Raw genomic sequence first — 13,068 nt, 5'->3', positions numbered from 1 at the left:
TATTGAAATATTTTTAAATAATTTGCACGTGTTAGTCTCGTGTGTCAGCAATGCTGTGTCTGGTTCAGTGATCCCCATGGGAGTGAGCCCAGGGGTTGGATAGGAAATGTTCTGTCCGTTGAGTCCATGCAGAGGTTCCCCTACGGGAAGAACCGGTCAGCCCATCTGGGGGTGGCACCGCCCAGCATGTGTGCTGTCCTCACAGGGCATCCTGAAGGCCAAAGATGGAGGCCTGAGACCACAGGCCCCAGTGCTAAGAGCGTGCCCCAGGCAGCTGCAGGCTGGGTGTGGGTGGCTTGGCGTGATGCCCTCGGTGGCAGAGAAGACTGCCCGCCTCACAGTTCAGGTTGCGGTAGCGGGCAACAGCTGGTGTGGGGCGAGGGCACATGGATAGGAAGCCAAAGCTGAAGGGGCCGAGGCAGCAGCCAGGGCAGGGCAGTCCCTCATCGGACTCCCGGGGAACTGAAGGGGGCGGCGAAGGTTCTGTCCTCTCCAGGGCTGCCGCCCGGGGCAGGCTATGCTGGGCCCGGTTCCAGGGCTCCCCGGCCCAGCCTTGTGGAGAGTTTACCACCACAGCTGGGGGGTTGTTGTTTAGGGAAGGTCCTGATCTAGGGGACCAGGGCTGGGAGGCTGAGGAACAAGTGCTGATGAAGTTGTCTGTGGCCACAGCCAAGGGCAGCTGGGGAGCTGGTCCCGAGGGTTCTGGCTCCGGGCTACTGCCCTCACACTCCATTTTCTCTTCAGCCGAGGGGCCCACAGCGGGAGGGCCAGGACCTGGCAATGCTGTCTCCATACGTCGGGGGAGCTCAGGGGATGACGGTAGTGAGCGGCAGCGACGAGCAGGTGTCCCAGGGTGGACCAGGGTCTCTGGAGTAGTCACCAAGGGCAGCTGGGTGCAGGGCAGTGGGGATGGTGGTACAAGGGGCAGGGGGGCGACTGGCTTGCTGGGCGTGTCCAGGAGCTTGATCTTGCCACCCCTCAGGTCTTCCCGTAGTGAGAAGGGGTTGACTCGAGTCAGATTGTCCCCCCAGTTGGGGGGTGATTCTGGTGATGGGGGCAGGAAGAGGTCTGACCGGCTTCGGGAGAGCCGGGGGTCTGGCCTGGGAAGTGTGGCAGAAGGACCCCCTCTTGGAAAAGACCCTGTAGACAGAGAAGTCTGTGATCACTGTTCTCAGCATCGATAGCTTCTTGTTGACTCATTATTCACCACGAGGCTGGTGGGACTAGAACTTAGAAAAGGGAGACTGACAGAGTCCTTTGGAAAGGGGGAGATGTCACCTCCAGTCCTCTTTTACCTCTTTCCTTCCTTCAGGCTCCAGAATTAGAAAACCATCTTCTTTGAGATGTCCTTTCACCCATCCCCACTCTGAGCCTTCTCAACTAATAAATACACTTAGTCTCCTCCAGATAATTCCCTGAGTTCTAAGGAGGAGTGAGGCAAAAGGACTCCAGTTGGGTCAAGGTCATGGTCACTTACCCTGATTGTGTATCAGGGGAGCCCTGGTGAGGGGGGCTGGCTCAGGCAGCTGCTCCAAGATCCATTCCAAGTGCTGGGTGATTTCGGTGAAGGGAGCTCGAGCGCTGGGTTCCATCTGATGGGTAAACATAGAGCAGCTTCAATTAGTGCTCCAAAAGCGGGTCCCTGAGGTTTCCTCCCATCACCTGGGACAGGACAGCCTTGTGGGCTGATGGATGGGGGCAGAGGGTAGGGAGGGTGAGGCTCTCACACTGCAGCAATGGATGGCCAGGAGCAGGAAAGGCAGTGGGCAGTCATCTCCTACCAGGGCCCGGAAAGCAGGCACATCCAGGCCAAAGTCCTGTGGGGACAGATAGGAGGGGTCTCCAAGTCAGCCTTCCTTGGGTTCTCCTTCTGCCCCCTAATCGGGACCTCAACCTCCAGGAAACCCTCCTTGGCTATGAGCTGCCCAGCCTGGAGCTCTTCCTTTCCAAACCTGGAGACATCATTCACCTCAGTACGGGGTAGGTAGTCAGGGTCTGCAGGCACCCGTGCGATGAGCTCACAGAGGACAATCCCAAAGGCAAAGACATCAGCCTGGGGGTAGGAGATAACGTCAGGGGGAGCAATTGACAGTCTTCATGTCAGCATTTTATCAGAATGTCAGAATTCAGAGGGGAGTCTTGACAGTCTTCATGTGTTGGAGGAGTGCCTGTTAGAGGCAAGGGGACCTTGGGGGGCATCCTAAATATCTGGTAGGGTTGTTGAGGAACTTGAGATGGGGCCTTAGAAGAACATCTCAAGGGTCTCTGGAAGGCCCTCGGGATCTAAAGTGTTGATGTCTTACCTTCTCATCATACAGCTCACCCCGCAACACCTCTGGAGCCATCCAGTACGGAGAACCCACCACAGCCAATGGCTCCTTCCGTGCCCCCTCCCTGTAGGGCAGGGGCAGAGTGGTGAGAAACACCCCACTCAGACATCCCCCCAAACAGAAGAGAAGGTCGGCCCCTCCCCAACCAAGGGAAATGTCCCCGGGGGCTTCCTTTAGCTAGGGGTCTTCTAGAGGCTTAGGGGACAGGGGTGTTTACCTCACCTATACACAGGGATCTTCTCAGCCAGCCCGAAGTCGCCCACGACAGCTGTGAAGCCTTGGTCTTCCCGTCGGATCAGACAGTTCTGACGTACACATACAGCATCCCCACACACCCATCACGTTCTGCTCTTCCCTCTCCCAGGCTATACCCAAAGCTCTGTCATTCCACAATAAGCCCAAGGCTCTCTGACCTCCCAGTTCTCCAGTGCACCCCAATCTTGCAGCATCATCTGTCACTCCAAAACACAGTGTGGTACTCAGTCCCTCAGAGCACACCCCCTCAATCCAGGCCCCATTCTCCAACGCCTTGCTACTCTAACATCCTAACATACCTGTTATTCACATTCCAACATCCATGGGCTAGTGACGACCTAACAGTCTCAAACCCCACTTCATGCCTCCACCCATTGGCCAGCCTACCTTGGATGTGAGGTCTCGGTGGAATACACCTTTGGCGTGCAGGTAGCGCAGGCCGTGGGCAATGTCCAGAGCCAGGCGGAGCCTGACAGGCCAGGAGAGGGGTTCAGGGGAGCTGAGAAGCTGTTCCAAGGTCCCCCCATTCATGTACTGGGACATAGGGGGAAGAGAAGGGGAATGAACGTCAAGGTTTCAGTCTGTACTCTAGTCTCCCACTTATAAGCCAACGGACACTGAGGATCACAAAGGTCAGAAGGGTGAGCCCGTGCTCTAGGGGTGTTCTGTCCCATACATGTACAGCGATTTACATTTAAAGTATTAAGTTTAAATAAAATTAAACATTCGGTTCCTCAGTCACACTAGTCACGTTTCCAGTGCTCCCTAGCCACATGTGGCTACAGTTTTGGACATCACAGATATAGAACATTTTCATCGCTACAGAAAGTTCTATTGGACAGCAGTGTTCTAGAGGATAGAGAGGATGAGAACAGCTGAGGCCTTTTATTTGTGGCTTGCCCAAAGGGAAGTTCAGGGCAGCCTCCCTGGGAGGAGGTCCTGCTGCCTCTCACTATTCCTCTGTAGAAGCACCTGGCCCTGACTCTCCTTTTGGTGGTGGTGGGAGTCCCCCCTTTCTGGCCCATCCTCACCTCTGTAAGAGCGTGCAGCTGCCCCTGGTGGACACAGACCCCCATGAACCTGGAAGAGGGGAGGGAAGATAGGAGGGTAGGCTGTAAGAGCCCTGCCCCCCATCTCCCGCAGTTCCCACTTTTCCAGCGGGATCTTTCCCCTTCCCCCAGCAAGCTTCCCAGCAAGCGGCTGGGACCCGCTCACCTTAGGATGTTGGGGTGCCGGAGCTGGTTCATCAGCTGCACCTCCCGTAGCGTGTTTCCCCGGTTACTGGGGAGCCTGTTCATTTTCAGCACCATGACTTGCCCTGACTGTCGGTGCCGAACCTGGGGGCGGCAGAGGCGAATCCCGGGTAGGTCGGGCAGGTCTCCCGGGACTGGGCCCGTATCTCCAGCCTCCCGTCTAAGGCTCGGTCCCGCCCCTCTGCCCTCTCTGCTGGTCCTACCTTGTAGACCTCAGAGAAGAAGCCGGCCCCGATCTTCTCCGCGCAGTGGAAATCGTCCACGCGCGCAAGGCTGGACACCGCGCTGCGGAGCGCCCGGTAGGAGGAGGGGCGGCCCCGGCCCGGGCCTGCACCCGCGCTCCCCGGCCCCGGGGGCCCCTCCCCCGGCGCCTCTCCCGGCCCGGGTCCAGGGCCCCGCAGTGGGGGCCGTTCCCCGGCCATGGCCGGGCCCCCAGCCCGGGCCTGCCTCACATGGCAGGGTCCCCGGGGCCCGGGCAGGCCGTGCTAGCCATGGGCGCGGGCCCAGCCCGATCCGGGGCGCCGGGGCTCCCGCTCCCGCCTTAGAGAATGGAAGATCCGCTGAAGATTCTGGGCCCGCCCCCGCCGCGCCGGCTTGCTGGGCCCGGGTGGACGCCGCTCCGCTCCGCTCTGCGCAGGGCCTGGGCCTGGGCCGGGCGGTGGCGGTGGCGCTCCCGGGCGCCGGCTGGCAGGAGGGCTCCCCGCAGGCGGAGGCGGGCGGGCGCGCCGGCGGCAGCGGCGGTGCTCCTCTTCGCCGCTGGGGCTCAGGCTCCGCGGCCTGCCGGGGGCGGGGCTGAGCCGGGCCTCCGCTTAACTCCTTCCAGCCCGGCCCTCAGGCAGCGGCCACGCCCCCTCAGGTACGCACCCCCAACCGCTGGCGGCGACGCCCTAGGCGAGTGGGTCTGGGGCGTCGGGGTCAAATCAGTTCAGGCCCGAGCTGAATCAACGCAGGGAGAAGGGCTGATTGTGCGTACGTGTGGCTCAAGTGTCTTTTAGCTGTCCAGGGAGACCTTTCTCCCCTCCCATCCTCAGGTCACTGTCATTTGAGGACCGGGCTCAGGAAGCCGCCAGATTCCTGGGCTACACGGACCAGCAGGGAAGAAAAGTCGACCCCTCCGGCCAGCCACAATCGAAGGCAGCCCAGTAACCTGCTCTCCTCGTTGGCCGCTGCCCCGGCCCAGCCTGCCCACTTCCCAGGTCTCCACTCCTACACCTTGAACCTCTGGACTCCGTCACACTTTTCTTCCTTTTCGGGCGGCTGTGATGCCTCAGGGCTGTAGTGAGCCCTTGGCCAGCGCATCCCTATTGTAGTCCCGACTCCTCACTCCATCCCACCTCCCTCGTTTAATAAAGTTCAAATCGCAGAGCCTCCGCCTAGAGACCCACAGCCTGGACTATTTCGTCCCAATGACCCTCTGTCTCAAAAGAGAAGCCTCCAACTACAGGGAAGCCCCTCCTTCCGCCAGATCCCGCCCCTCGGCCAATCCCAGCTCCTCAAGGGGCCCTTTCCCTCAAGACCCCGCTCTGCCTCAGTGAGACCCCTCCCCTTCAGCGGGACCTTTCCTCAGTATGACACTGGCAACATCAGTATGTACCAGAACCCCTCCGTGCGACACCCCCCTCTCGTGTATTTCTCCCACGCAGAGACCCCACCTCTCAGTGACTCCGCCGGTCATTGTGACTCCGCCTCTCAACGTGACTCCTCCCCTCAGTGTGGCCCAGCCCTTATCAGTGTGACCCCTCAGCAGGTTCCGCCTTCCATCACAGAGGAATCCGGTCTGCCCCCTCAGGCCGGCGGAGGAGCTGCCGCTGGCGTCTAAACCAGCTCGAGGCCCTGAATGCGCACGCACTGTCACAGGAGCCTGTGCACTCGCCATACTCGATGCTTCTGCGTCTCCGCTGGCTCTTCCCCCAGCCCTCGGCGAAATAGCCAGTCATCGCCAAGGGTGGGTGATGGGTAGCTCGATCCGGGCGGACTGCTCCCGGGCGGGCGGTCGTGGGCGTCAGTGAGCGCCACCTAGCGGGGGAATGGCGGGCGGCGGGAATGGAGGCTGTGGGCCTCGGGAGGGAAACAGGCGGCGACAGAGCTTTGAAGCGAGGCTGAATTCTCTTCAAAAATTCTAAAGTACTGTATTTCTATTTCTGTGGTAAGCTAAAAAGAAAATAAAGACACAGTCCACATCCGTGTGGGGACCGCCTTCTAACAGAGTTCTGTCCCATGTTTGTGAGTTGGGGCCAAGTACTCTTTTAGTTGTCAAGGGCTAATGAGAAAAGAATACTCAGCCTTAAATTATAAACGATACGTTAGGGTGGAGAGAAGGCCAGATGCTGTCTCGGTGAGGGAAGATTTCGCGTATGTTTGGAGGGGCGAGCAGGAGAGATTCAGTCCTTCCAGAGTCAGTGGAGAAAGGCCAGTCCGGAGAGCAACCTGTGCCTGGACCATGTGCGGCGTACTCAATCTTCCAGAGGCAATTTGGTCTCAGCAAAACAAGCTCATTCATCGCATTAAATTAATGTTAACATCTACAATTACGTAATTTGTAAATTTGCTTTCTATAGAAGAATGAGATCTATAAACACTAGGAATTTATGCCTCATTTTGTTTAAGTAATATCATGCTAGACAACTTAATTGACATGTACCTGACCCTTTATCCAAATTTGAGAATTATACTATGGCTAGTGATGGAGATTCCAAGCAGAGGAGCCAGGTTCCTGCTTTGGCGGCAGTGAGACTTATCAGAAGGAGGCTCTGACAGTGCTTCAGTCAGGAGAGGATAGGGGACGGAACTAAGATAGAGATAATAGGGAAGGACAGGAGGAAACACTCAAGTAGTGGGAAAACGTGCTGATTGATTAGTATCCAGAGTCAGTCCTGTGGAGAGAAAGAGCATCAGTCATAGTAATTTTAAAATTTCTAGCTTAGACGATGGGGTGATATCAACTGAGATAAAGAATCCAGGAGGAGGAGGGACCTGCCCGGTGGCTCAGGCGGTTAGAGCTCCATGCTCCATGCTCCTAACTCCGAAGGCTGCCGGTTCGATTCCCACATGGGCCAGTGGGCTCTCAACCACAAGGTTGCCAGTTCAACTCCTCGAGTCCCGCAAGGGATGGTGGGCTGCACCCCCTGCAACTAGCAATGGCAACTGGACCTGGAGCTGAGCTGTTCCCTCCACAACTAAGACTGAAAGGACAACAACTTGACTTGGAAAAAAAAAGTCCTGAAAGTACACACTGTTCCCCAATAAAGTCCTGTTCCCCTTCCCCAATAAAAATCTTAAAAAAAAAAAAAAGAATCCAGGAGGAGGAAAGGTTGAGTGGAGGAAGGTAAACAATTGCCATAAACAAAGAGGTGATGGTAAAGAAAACTATGAAGGTGGATGCCATCATCCAAGTGGAGTGTACAGAGGGAGAAATAGACGGACAGTGAAATCCTGGGAAAAACCAACATTAAAGGGCAGACGGAGTAAAAGAAGTCCGTGATGGAGGATGAGAAGAGACAAGCTGAAAGAATCTGGAGAGTCTGCTGCCATGGTATCCACGGAATGGAGAGTTTGGGAAAAATGGAGTAACGAATAGCATTAAATAGTGCAGAGGGGTCTGCTAAAACAAGTTTTAAATGTTCCTTGAGTTAGGCTATTAGAAGATTTTTTTGTTGTTTTTCAAACTTTTTTGTGGTGGAAAATGTCAAACAAAAAAAGAAAGAGCAGAGAGAATAGAACAATGAGCCCTTATTTACCTTGGGTGAGTAAGGCTGTTTTGTTGGAGACCCGTGCTTCAGTTGTACTGTTGCCATAAGTGAGCTGGCTCAGTCAAAGTACCAGCTTTCATGTACCTTCTATGCCAGTGATTCTCCAATGATCAATTCCTGGCCAGTCTTGTTTCATACCCCTGCTCTCTTCCCCCCACTCCCAGTTATTTGGTGCATATTTCTGACATTATATCAATTCATCAACAAATATTTCAGTATGTTATCTCTAAAAGATAAGGATTCTTCTTTTAAACAAAATCACAGTACAAAAGTTAACAGTCATTTATTAATACCATCACGCATTTGGTTGTTCCCATTTCCCCCACTGTTTCATAAATATTTACTTTTTAAAAATTGTTTATTTGAATCAAAAGCTGAGTAAGGTCCATACTTCTCAGCTGATATGTTTCTTAAATCTTTTTAAATCTTTAAGTCCATCCTCCATTGTTTTTCTCTTTCTATTTATTTTGTAAGAAACCAGATCATTTGTCCTGTAGTTTCTCAAAGTCTGAATTTGTTGAGCTTCTGATGTAACTTAGCATGTTCCTCAGTCCCCTGTATTTCCTGTGAAATGGTAGTTAGAGACTTAATTAGACTTAGATTATTTCTGAAAACTAATTCATAGGTGGTTTTAGTACTTCTATCAGGAGGCACAGTGGTGGTCTTTTCGTGATGTTAGTAACTAATGAGGATGATTGTGTAGAGTGTGGCTCAAACTCAGCCCTGCTGACATCCTGGGCAGGATATTCTTTCTTGTGGGGAGCTGTTGTGTGCAATGTACGATGTTTAGTAGCATGCTGGCCTCTACCCACTGGATGCCAGTAGCAACTCCCCCAATTGTGACAACCGAAATTGTCCCTAGACATTGTCAGTTATCTCCCAGGCGGCAAAATGTCCCTGACTGAGAACCACTGGTCTAGTTTATTAATATAGGACTAGAAAATAATATTCTCATTCTACCCTTCTTCATGGAATAAATATATCTACAAAGAGAAACTTTACCTGTTTGTTCCTCAGAGGTATATTTCATGTAGGAAAGGCAAGAAAAATCCTTGATTCTCTTTTTTTTATTTTACCAACTTAAAAAAAAAACATTTATTAAATTTATTGGGGTCACATTGTTTAGTAAAATTATATAGGTTTCAAGTGTACAATTCTATAATACATCATCTAGATACTGCACTGTGTGTTTATCACCCAGAGTTAGTTCTCCTTCCATCACCATGTATCTAATCTCCTTTACCCTCCTCTACCAACCCCCTTACGCTCTGGTAACTGCTAAACTGCTGTCTGTGTTGATGATTTTTTGTTTGTTTGTTGCTTTCAGTTTTATATCCCACATACGAGTGAAGTTATATGATTCTTAACTTTTTCTGTCTGACTTATTTCACTTAGCATGTTGTCGCAAATGGCACTATTTCATCTTTTCTTATGACCGAGTAATATTCCATTGTGTATATGTACCACATCTTTATCCAATCTTCTGTTGAAGGACTCTGGTTGTTTCCATGTCTCGGCCACAGTGAATAATGCTGCATTGAACATAGGGGTACATACATCTTTGTGGATAAACGTTTTAAGATTTTTTTGGCTAGATTCCCAGAAGAGGGATTGCTGGGATATATGGTAATTCTGTTTTTAATTTTTTGAGGAACCTCCACACTGTTTTCCACAGTGGCTGTACCAATTTACATTCCCACCAGTAGTGTATAAAGGTTCCTTTCTCTCCACAATCTCTCCAACACTTGTTATTACTTCTCTTGTTGATAATAGCCATTCTAACGGTATCTCAGTGGTATCTCATTGTGAGTTGGTTTCCTAGTGTCCTCCAAAACGCACCAATAAGGTGTTTTATTTAGTACTATTATGAACTAATAATCTAACACATGTGTCTCAATCATTGGCAGTTTTTATCATTTTGATGCTTAAATTGTCCTATTTTTGCCAGTGAGACCTTATACAAGTTGGCTCCTGAGTCCTTTTCATAGGACCCTTAAGGTTTCCTGCTATTTGATATTCTAAAATCTTCTGGGCTTATTTTCCTAGACTAGAGCTGGTATCAGCTATTTTTTCCAATGATTCATGGTTCCTTTTAGTTGGAAATGGTATTTAGAGAGCACATCTGGGTACTAGGGATATATGTTATTTGACCTTAGGAAGTGCAGTTAAATGAATATATAGTCGATTATCTGTTCTTCTCAAAACAGTCTCCTCTACCATCTCATTATAAAAAATTTCAAACATGCAGAAAAGCTGAAGGAATGCACAATGAACAGCTGTATATCCTCACCTTGTTTACGTTTTGTTGCGTTCGTTCTCTCTCATGTGGTGTGGTATGGTATGATATATATATATCATATCATATCATATATATAATTTTTATTGTACCGTTTAAAATAAGTTGCAGGCATCTTGACACTTCATTAGCATTGTCTCCTAAGGTCATGTTCTATGTAACCATAACATCATTATCACATCTTGCATTAGTTTCTTCATTTAATTTCTTGATTCTCCTCCTATTTTATTGGCTTCTTCTTCTCGGTCTTTTTTGTTGATACTTCATCTTCCTGACCTCTCAACAGTGGTATACCCAGAGCTCCATCATTGGACCTCTTCTCTTCTCTACTCACAGACATCGTAGGTCATTCCATTACCTCCAAGGCTTTAAATACTATTTATATGCTAATGATTCCCATTTTCTCTCTTATGCTCCAGCCTCTCCTCTGAACTCTAGATTCCTATATGCCATTGCTTACTCATCATCTCCAGTTGAATAATTAGCTTTTCAAAATTGGTATGTACAAAACAGAACTCTTGAATCCAGCCTCTCTTTCCAGATTTTCTTTAAGGCTTCCCCATCTCAGTAAATCCAATCTATTAGATGCTCAGGGAAGACTATTCAGTTATCCTTGATTCCTCTCTTTCTACTCCATATGCAGCCCAGCAACAAATTGTGTATGCTACGTTTGAAATCTATCCATAACCTGACCGCCTCCAAACCAGTCTGAGCCATCACTGTCTCTTGCTTAGAGTGTTGCGTAGCCTCCTTTCTGGTCTCCCTGCTTATACCTTTGTCTCCCTGTAGGCTATTCTCTACACAGCAGCCAGGTATTCCTTTCAATGTGTACATCACATCAGTTTATCTTAACTAAAAACCTTCTCTCATCTCACTGAGAATCAAATCGGAAATCTTTCCTATACTTTTTTAATATTTATACCTTTGATTTCTATTGCCTTGCTTAAAACCTTCGGTATAATGTTCGAGTGAAGACACTCATATCCTATTCCTGATCTTTAAAAGAATGCTTTTAATGTTTCACTACTAAGTTTCATGTTTACTGTAGGTTTTTTTTTTTTTTGAGCTACCTATACCAATTAGCTATTATCACGAAAGTGCCGTATAACTAACCACATCAATACTCAGTGGCATAAAACAATAATTGTTTATTTTCATAAATCTGTGGGTGTACTGGGGTCAGCATTCTAAACGGGGATTGGCTAGAGGGTTTGCTGCTCCATCTGTCTCTCACTCCTCCTGGGGCAGGGCAAGAAGACAAGCACCGTTTTACAATTGTTTTTTATGTCTTTGGGTCACATCGTGTCTGTCAACATTTCAGTGGCCAAAGCAAATCATAGGGCCAAACCCAAAGTACACTCTGTAGAGGTGGTGGTAGGAAGGGAGAAAAGATTTCTAAACAATGACACATTACATTAATTAATTTTCTAATGTTAAACTGACTGCATTTATAGAATAAACCTAACTTGATCCTGATGTGTTTTCTCTCTCCTTCCTCCCCTCCCCTCCCCTCCCGTCCCCTCCCCTCCCCTCCTTTTCCCTCTTTCCTTAACATTAGATTTGGTTGCTTTTTTTGTATTTTACAATTTTTTTTATGAGCTTTATACTGAGATATTAATTCACATACCATATAATTCACCCAGTACAGTTCAGTGCTTTTTCTTATAGTCACAGAATTGTGCAACTATCACCACAATCAATTGTAGAATTTTTTCATTGCCCCAAGACAAAACGTCACGTCCATTAGCAGTCACTCACTATATGGCCCCAAACTCCTTTACCCCCAGCCCTAGGCAACCATGAATTCACTTTCTTAATGTATAGATTTTCCTCTTTTGGACATTTCATAATGGAATCATACAATATATGGTGTCATGCAGGGTCTCAGCTCCCGCTCCCCACATAAGAACGTAGGATATGGTGAGGCCAAAAAGTAACACCCACGGAGCCACAGATAGGGGAGTCATACCACTATACTCCATGCCTCTCTGCAATCCGCGCTTGCAGGCTCAGCCACCATCTTGCTAGCTCCCATTTGCTGCTAGCGTAGCCATGGCAGTTATATTAGTGGCCGATGGTTCACTGGTTACAGCTGACGGCCAACTAGCCACAGCTGACGGCCATCTACTACCCGAGCCAGCATCTTTCCACGTGAGGCCAAGAGCCTGGAAACTGCTTTCCTGGCTCTGTCCCCACATATGGTCTCTTGTATCTGGCTTCTTTCACTTGTTGTAGCATGTATCACTACTTCATTCTTTTTTAATTGCTGAATAACATTCCATTGTATGAATTTACCATGTTTGTTTATCTGTTCATCAGTGGAAGTTTATTTGGTTGTTTCTACTTTTTGGATGTTATAAATGATGCTCCTGTGAACAATCGTACAGGTTTTTGTGGACATGTATTTTCATTCTCATACCCTTTTTGCTTTGTTTTGTTCCTCTGTTCCTCCTTTACTACCTTCTATTGGATTACATAAATACTTTTCTAGCATACCATTTTAGTTTTCCTGTTTTGTTTTTTTAAAAAACATATATTTTAGTTACTTTCTTAGTGGTTGCTCTAGGATTACCATCTAGGCAAATTATTGCAAGACAAACACACAATGACCTGTACGCCGTGTAGTTGATTTGCTTCCAGTACTCTGAAGATCACGATGCTGGATGTGGAAGTCCTTCAGTGTGTCATCTAACTGGTAACGCTGCCTAAGAAGAAAGCTGTTGACATTTGCGTATGTTTTTCATGTAATAAGCCATCTTACAGTACTCTTATTAGTTCTCATTGTTTTTCAGTGGCTTCTCAGGGGTTTTCAGTTAAGCAGGTAACTTTTTTCTTCCTTTCCGACATTTATGGTTCTTCTTATTTTTTGTTTCATGCACTGTCTAGACCATCTAAAATAATGATGAATAATAAAGGTGACAGTGACCAGTCTTGTCTTGGTTCTGATTTTTATAAGATTGCCTAAAGTGAGGGACTATCAACTCTACATGTTGGCATCCATCTTATGCCCATTTTCCTAGACAATATTTATCTCATTGAGATTAGTTTAGTGATACAGAGTTTCACTTAATATTCTTTTAGAATAAAAAAAAAATCCTGTGTGCCTGTGGTTTTAGCCACTTCCTCATGGCATTAGGGGGTTTGTGTAGTCTGTTTTCTCTTGGCTAGCTAGGCTAATAGTTTGC

At 48.8% G+C, this 13,068-nt stretch overlaps 1 protein-coding gene across 2 annotated transcripts; it reads right to left on the bottom strand.

Moving 5' to 3' along the window:
* Window positions 1–6: 6 nt before the first annotated feature.
* Window positions 7–5,314, bottom strand: TESK1 (testis associated actin remodelling kinase 1). Of its 2 annotated transcripts, XM_033123431.1 has the most exons (10): window positions 4,042–5,314; window positions 3,801–3,922; window positions 3,617–3,665; window positions 2,973–3,119; window positions 2,553–2,635; window positions 2,304–2,394; window positions 1,970–2,053; window positions 1,728–1,817; window positions 1,478–1,592; window positions 7–1,140 (listed from the first exon to the last, which is right to left on the bottom strand). In XM_033123431.1, exons 1-10 carry the CDS (start codon window positions 4,258–4,260, stop codon window positions 254–256), a joined length of 1,887 nt encoding a protein of 628 aa, XP_032979322.1. In that variant the 5' UTR covers window positions 4,261–5,314; the 3' UTR covers window positions 7–253. The 2 variants fall into 2 exon arrangements, with proteins under 2 accessions (XP_032979322.1, XP_032979323.1); XM_033123432.1 differs by lacking the exons at window positions 2,553–2,635; window positions 3,617–3,665; window positions 3,801–3,922; window positions 4,042–5,314 and having other exon boundaries at window positions 8–1,140; window positions 2,973–3,112.
* Window positions 5,315–13,068: the final 7,754 nt, after the last annotated feature.

The sequence above is a fragment of the Rhinolophus ferrumequinum genome, chromosome 12 (assembly GCF_004115265.2).
Source record: "Rhinolophus ferrumequinum isolate MPI-CBG mRhiFer1 chromosome 12, mRhiFer1_v1.p, whole genome shotgun sequence".
NCBI lineage: Eukaryota > Metazoa > Chordata > Mammalia > Chiroptera > Rhinolophidae > Rhinolophus > Rhinolophus ferrumequinum.
Note: the sequence above shows the minus strand (reverse complement) of the source record. Positions and strands in the feature narration are given on the sequence as shown.

Coding starts and splice junctions, on each gene's coding strand:
- TESK1 (XM_033123431.1), bottom strand. CDS start 4,260: ATGGCCGGGGAACGGCCCCCACTGCGGGGCCCTGGACCCGGGCCGGGA. Junction 3,666..3,800: donor CGGCACCCCAACATCCTAAG/GTGAGCGGGTCC, acceptor CCCCTCTTCCAG/GTTCATGGGGGTCTGTGTCC. Junction 1,141..1,477: donor TCCCCTGATACACAATCAGG/GTAAGTGACCAT, acceptor CTCTGTCTACAG/GGTCTTTTCCAAGAGGGGGT.